Source organism: Vicia villosa, linkage group LG3 (genome assembly GCF_029867415.1).
Source record: "Vicia villosa cultivar HV-30 ecotype Madison, WI linkage group LG3, Vvil1.0, whole genome shotgun sequence".
Taxonomy (NCBI): Eukaryota; Viridiplantae; Streptophyta; class Magnoliopsida; order Fabales; family Fabaceae; genus Vicia; species Vicia villosa.
In genome coordinates, this window is record NC_081182.1 from 30711826 (window position 1) to 30718901 (window position 7076).

General features: G+C 28.8%; 1 protein-coding gene across 1 annotated transcript; it reads right to left on the bottom strand.

Annotated features, from left to right (window-relative positions):
* Positions 1-206: 206 nt before the first annotated feature.
* Positions 207-1033, bottom strand: LOC131660850 (ethylene-responsive transcription factor RAP2-1-like). Its single transcript, XM_058930199.1, has one exon. It carries the CDS (start codon positions 882-884, stop codon positions 387-389), a length of 498 nt encoding a protein of 165 aa, XP_058786182.1. The 5' UTR covers positions 885-1033; the 3' UTR covers positions 207-386.
* Positions 1034-7076: the final 6043 nt, after the last annotated feature.

Consider the following 7076-nt stretch of genomic DNA (forward strand, 5'->3'; position numbering starts at 1 on the left):
ATCTCTTCACCGTTTATTGGCCTCTTTTCACACACACTAGTTCATTGCATTCATTTGCACAACAACAATCATCACCATCAAGATAACATACAAGAGAATATATATCTCACAAAAAAACGCAACCTTATGGGAAAAATACCATGTTAACATATTCAGACCAAATTCAAATAACCAAACAAAATAATATAGTATCAAACAACAAAACATGATTATTCATAATTTTCATAATATTTTTCAGAAATTAAATAAAGAGTAAAAGTAGGTTACATTAATTTATGACAAGAGTCTATATTCTATAATCTATTTCTGTTAACAATTCTAAGAAACAGAAAGATAAAGAAATTGCAGAGAGATTACAGAGAGAAAATATAACAGTATGAATTATATTAATAATCTTCAGGTTTTGGAAACTCGTTCAAATCAGGTTTAACATCAGAGTTAAATGGAGTAGAAGTAGAACTAGAACGCGATGAAGCTTGAAGAGCGGTTTGAAGAGCATCAACTCTAGCACCGACCGTGGTGGCTTTCTTACGTATTGAATCAGCGGACATGTTACCTTGTGGAACAGAACCGTCTTTGTTGTTGTTGTTGATGTTGTCTTCGTCGTCTTGGAACAATAATTCGGGGAAATTAAGGCGAGCGGTCGGACCTCTTAGGTAGAACACGGCGGTGTCGTAGGCACGTGCGGCGGCTACGGGGGTGGTGTAAGAACCTAACCAGATTCTTGATCTTTTGTTTGGTTCTCTTATTTCTGCAACCCACTTTCCCCACTTTCTTTTCCTTATTCCTCTGTATGGTTTCTCTTGTTTGTGATTCTCTTTGGGGTTGATGTTGTTGTTTCTTATTATTGTTGAACAACACTCTCTTTCTTCTTCCATCACCATGATCTTGTGGCTTTGCCTATGCTGTATTTGTATTTGATTCACCTGAGTTGCTAAACTAAAGCATATATATAAATTATGTGTCGATATTGCCAAAGCTATAGTTCAGGAAGATTCTGTTTATACTCTCAAAAGTATGTGGGATTGGTTTCTATTTATATGAAGAAATATATATATTTTTCCACCGGTTGTAATAAGAAAGAATTGAAAATATATGCTTTAAACAAAATTGAAAATTGTCATTTTATAATATTAGTTTGTAACATATTATATATTATATGTTATTTTAAATTTTTTCTTTTTTTAATTTTATTTTTTGAATATTAATAAAAATATTTACTATTTGTAATTTAAATATTGAAAAATTGTTTGTCATGTGGTTTCTATTTATATGAAGAAATATATATTTTTCCACCGGTTGTATTAAGAAAAAATTGAAAATATATGCTTTAAACAAAATTGAAAATTGTCATTTTATAATATTAATTTGTAGTATATTATATGTTATATATTATATTAAATTTTTTATATTTTTTGTATTTTTTAAATATTAATAAAAATATTTACTATTTGTAATTTAAATATTGAAAAATTGTTTGTCATATGTGTTATACAACCTATAGTGATTTAGTTGTGAGAACAACTTATTTGACAACTTTAAACTTAGGTTCAAGCTTAGGTCATCCCCTTCAGCAATTATATATAATTGGTTTGATCCTCCTATTTTATTTGATTTACGAAATTGATTCCTCAAATTTAAATTTAAACAATTTTGGTCTTTCTCATATTTTTGCACTTAAAATTATTGATATTTTCATTTTCTAAATGACAAGTTTCTTATGAAACATGATAAATCAACCTATAGTGATTTAGTTGTGAGAACAACTTATTTGACAACTTTAAACTTAGGTTCAAGCTTAGGTCATCCCCTTCAGCAATTATATATAATTGGTTTGATCCTCCTATTTTATCTGATTTACGAAATTGATTCCTCAAATTTAAATTTAAACAATTTTGGTCTTTCTCATATTTTTGCACTTAAAATTATTGATGTTTTCATTTTCTAAATGACAAGTTTCTTATGAAACACGATAAATCAACCTATAGTGATTTAGTTGTGAGAACAACTTATTTGACAACTTTAAACTTAGGTTCAAGCTTAGGTCATCCCCTTCAGCAATTATATATAATTGGTTTGATCCTCCTATTTTATCTGATTTACGAAATTGATTCCTCAAATTTAAATTTAAACAATTTTGGTCTTTCTCATATTTTTGCACTTAAAATTATTGATGTTTTCATTTTCTAAATGACAAGTTTCTTATGAAACACGATAAATCATCGTATATAAGAATATCGTGGAAGTTTATAGATAAAAATTTAAATTAAAAAACGAACATCTTATCGATTTTTATGCAAAACATGAGAGGGGAACCAAAACGGTTTAAATTTAAAATAGGAGGACTAATTTCATGAATAAAGTAAAATTAGAGGACTAAAACTACAATTTAGCCTATATAATTTGTATTGTTGGCCAATACCAAAAAAAAAATCTAAATTAAACTGTATGAAACTGAATCAGATCCATTGAATTTTTTCAATGAATCTTCTATAACTAACTAATCATCCATAGCTAAACCGAATCACCAATAATTTAAGAGTAAATTACAATCCTCTCCCACAAGAGATACTGATATTAAATTACCCTCCCCTTTTGTGTTAAAATATACACTCTTCTCCTCTCTTATGCAAAATATATTACATTCTCCGACTTTGATCGATACTCATATTACACTACCCTCCTCTATTATGTTATAATACATATCTTTATCCTCTCTTATATAAAGTATGCTATATTTTCCTCTCTTAAGAGATAATCATCTTACACTATCTTCCCCTGTTATTTTCTTGGTCTAGTAGTCTAGTTGCTAGAATTTTACAAATCCCTTAAAGGTGAGTAAAGATGATGTTGTAAGTGTGTTTGAACCCGCACTCATGCAATCATATGATCCTTAAAGGTAAATAAATTATACACTCACATCTCTTCTTTGACAAAGTATATTACAAAAAAAAGCACTTTTCTCCCCTAAAAGGTGAATAAATTACATTATCCCTCCTCCTTAGATTGAAATCTATATTTTTCTCCTTCTTTTATAAGCTATTCGTTAATCTCTTGTTAAGTATATTATTCTAATTTAATATATTAAAATGTTTATGAGGAAAACCTCTTGAAACTACCAGTCATGGTCATCGTGGTTTGTTCATGCAAGATCTCGTTTAGTTGGTCCAAATTATAATTTGTCTCTTTTGCACTCCCAGGCATGTCTTGATGTTGATAGAGAGTTTCTCCCAAAATTATTGTGGATCATTTTCAAAGTTCATTAAGATTATAAATCATTCTCATTCACCGAATGTCCTCCTTGCAACGGTATATGTAATTGGTAATTTGTTTTCTTCTCCATGGTCAGAATGTTCATGTGTTTTTAGCCACTTGGATTATCTCACTCTTCTCATTTGCAAACTTTCTTCTTTGTGTCTCTTTTGCTTAGGCCTTATTTTTTCTTAGGGAGAAAATATTTACAACTTTCCATTCCTGATTAAATATTTGAGAGCATCCTCCAATTATACGTATTCTTATATGTTATAGTTGTTGCACAAGTGGAAATGAAAGTATTGAGATTCGTCCACACCTAAACATTCTTAGAGTGGTTTTGGTGTTTCAACTTGTTCTTCTCTAAAATTTATATTAATCTATTCTTACAAGATGCACTCTCTTGATACATTAAATGGCGTGTAATCTATGTATCGGAAGACAATGTTCTCTTGGCCTCTCAGTTGGTTTGTAAATATCTTGCCTTCACCCCTTATTTTAGTTTCCTTGTTGGGTTTCTTTGTTTCCCCTTCTACTTTTCCCCCTTCTTAAATCCTCTGTCATAAATTGCCTTACTAAGGACTAGCTCTGCCTCGTATAGTATGAACTTGTTGGTCCTTGCTAGTAGGTTGTTAAACGTTTCATGAACCCTGATTCTAATACTCTTGGCAAAGTTGGACCCTTGTTGAAGTATTAAACTTAACTTGTACTTCTTAATCTTCTCGTCGACGCCCATGACTAGTAATGCTTCTCCATTGAACCTCTAGATGTAGGATCGTAATGGCTCACCTTTTGCTTATTTTGTGGATCTCAGACTTTCCACTAACATATGTTGCCTTCTCGACCCCATCAAGTGTAGAAAGACAAGCACTTCACGTGGTTCGAATTTGCTAAAAGTATGAAATATAAGGAAATATATTTCATGCATTTCACGTTGTTGAGAAGGAAACACAAGTCAGTGGAAAGTCTGGAATAAATTAGACAGGGGAAGAAAAATAAGTACGACCCTACATCGAGCAGTTCAACGTAGAAGAGATACTAGTCAATGGTGATAACGATGGGAGAAGGAAGTACATGTTGAGTATAAAACTTCAACTGGGGTCTACATTTTCCAAAAGTACTAGAATTAGAGCCCCTAAAACCTTCAACAACTCTAACGAATTTCACATACAAATACATAATGAGTCGCTAAGAAGAAGAAATAATGTAATTTATTCATCTTTTAGGGAAGGATAATGCCATTTTTCTAATATATTTTGTCGCAGAAGGGATGTAAGTGTATAATTTATTTACCTTTAAATAGCATCCGATTGTAAGTGATAGAGTTTGAAACCACATCGTCCTACTTATTTTCTTTTAAGAGGTGAAATTATAGTCACTAGACTATTAGACCAAATAAAAAAAAGAAAATATAATTGAAAAAACATTGTAATATGAGCATATTTCAAAAGAAAAAATAGTGTAATACCAGCATATCTCAAAAGAGAGAAGTGTAATATATTTTGCTTAAGAAGAGATATAAATGTATATTTTAACACAAGAGAACAAGATAGAGTAATATGAATATCTCTTGAGGAGGAGAGTATAATTTACTCATAATTTTATTTTTCAATGAGTTATTTTAATTTTATACCTCAGAACAACAATTTTATCACCGTATATGTACTTCAATCAATATTTTAAAAATCAGACCAAAAATCAAACCAATAAAATATTTTATTTAAGATTTAATTGATTCAACCGATTAAACCTACGATCGAATCGTTTATTAAATAAATTAATAATATAAAATTAAATTTTATAGATATCTTACCGAATCATATGTTAAGAATTTAATAAAATTAATATTTCAAAAATAGATTACAAACTTAATACAGCCATAACAATATAATACAACAATAACCATAATATATGATATAATATAATAACATAACATAATTCTATACTTAATTTCAACGTTCATTTAAGATTAATTTAAACAAAATAAATTAAACTAATTTAAACCTAAATTAAAATAATAGAACCGAACTAACAATAAAATTCAAATAATTAAGAATACATAAATTAGATAAGTTAGAATTAAAAAAAATAAATAATACAACATATTTAATTGAATAATAATTAACAAATTCGAGTAAAACAACGACAAACAAATTATAATTGACAATGACAAACAATAATAATTTGAACGACAATAGTTGAACAAGGTGACATGGTGATGATGAATTGTGGTTGAAAGAAAAACTATAACAAATTGATAAAACTTAGAAGTTTGTATGGTTGTAAAAAAAATAAGAAATTAATTTTTTGTGATTGAGGAATGTATTAGGTTTTGATATTAATTTTTTTTTTAAAAAAATAATAAAATGATTAGTTTGATGATTTTTTTATCCGGACAGTTTTACAAAATTTGCTTTAGTTCTTTTGTTAAATGGTTTTGAACAGTTCAATTTGATTTTTTCGGTTTTACTTCGATTTTAATCCACTAACGATTTTGGACGACTGACCAGACCAAATTCAACTCAACTGATTGAATCACTCGATTTAGTCTAATTTTTAAAATATTAATTTCAATCCAATCATACTATAAAAATTTTAAAATTCAACTCATTTGAATTTTTTACTACAAAAATAAACCTATGATAAAACCATTTTATTATATTTATTTTTATAAATGCTTATTAAATTTTATTGGTGAGTATTTGAACTACACCCTCTCCAATGAAATGTTAACTGGAGAGAATCTGCTCCCATATTTTATGTCTTGAAGTGAAAGTTTGAAATTACAATATCCTCTTTTTAACAAAAAAACAAGTTATTCTTTGAAACTACTCTAAAATACCTTTACAAATATTAATATTTCCATATAATTAAAAACGCATAAGAAAGTACAATAATAGTGTGATATATGGTTTTTAAATTTTGAGTGGTCCTAAATCTTTAGTTCCATGTTGTTCTCTATCAATCTCCCAACAACAACATCAACAAAAAAAAAATATTCTACATGGAGTATATATCTACAATAAATATTGACGGTAGAGACGGGTGAAGTGAAAGGAAGGGAATGAGTTTTCCTTTTGGCTGCTAGTGTGTCGACCGGTACCGCCGCCACGTTGAGTTTTCTTTAAGATAAATCCAAACTAACCTCATGCTCTTTCTTTTTTCAAATCACTTACAACTCTTATCAAATTAAAATAATCTATTAATTATTATTATTATTTTCTTAACTAAAAGATGGCCGACACACTCCATCACAGCAACCTCTCTAACGCACTCAATTCGAATGACAATTTTGTTCGTATAGTATGCACCACACGTGGCATTTCGTGGTTGTTATGACAACCGAGGTGGATGGGTTATGCCTCTCTACTGTATTACCCTATCATGCAATTATTGTATCAAAGACAAATACAGTCGTATCGTATGGTGTATGTATTTAGCCATCCGCTTTTGTTTTTGTACTCTTATTTGTTTATATTTGTCAAACAAAGAATTAGGCTGAATAACGTTTTCTATTTTGCTTTGAAATTGAAGGGTGGCCTCATTGATTGACTTCACAATAGTTGACAAAAGGAATTATCTTAAATAACAAGGTACTGTTTCAGATAGAAAATAAACAGTTAATAGGATGTTTAAATTATTATTTATTTTGTACTCAATAATGATGTTTAAATTATTATTCTTTTATTTATTTAGTCGTGCATGTTATATACTATTATATTAGATCAAACGACATTAAAATGGCAAATTTAATAATAAAATATTTTTTATAATTTTTTTATTATATGTAGATATAGCAAAATCAACTATTAGATTGGAAACTA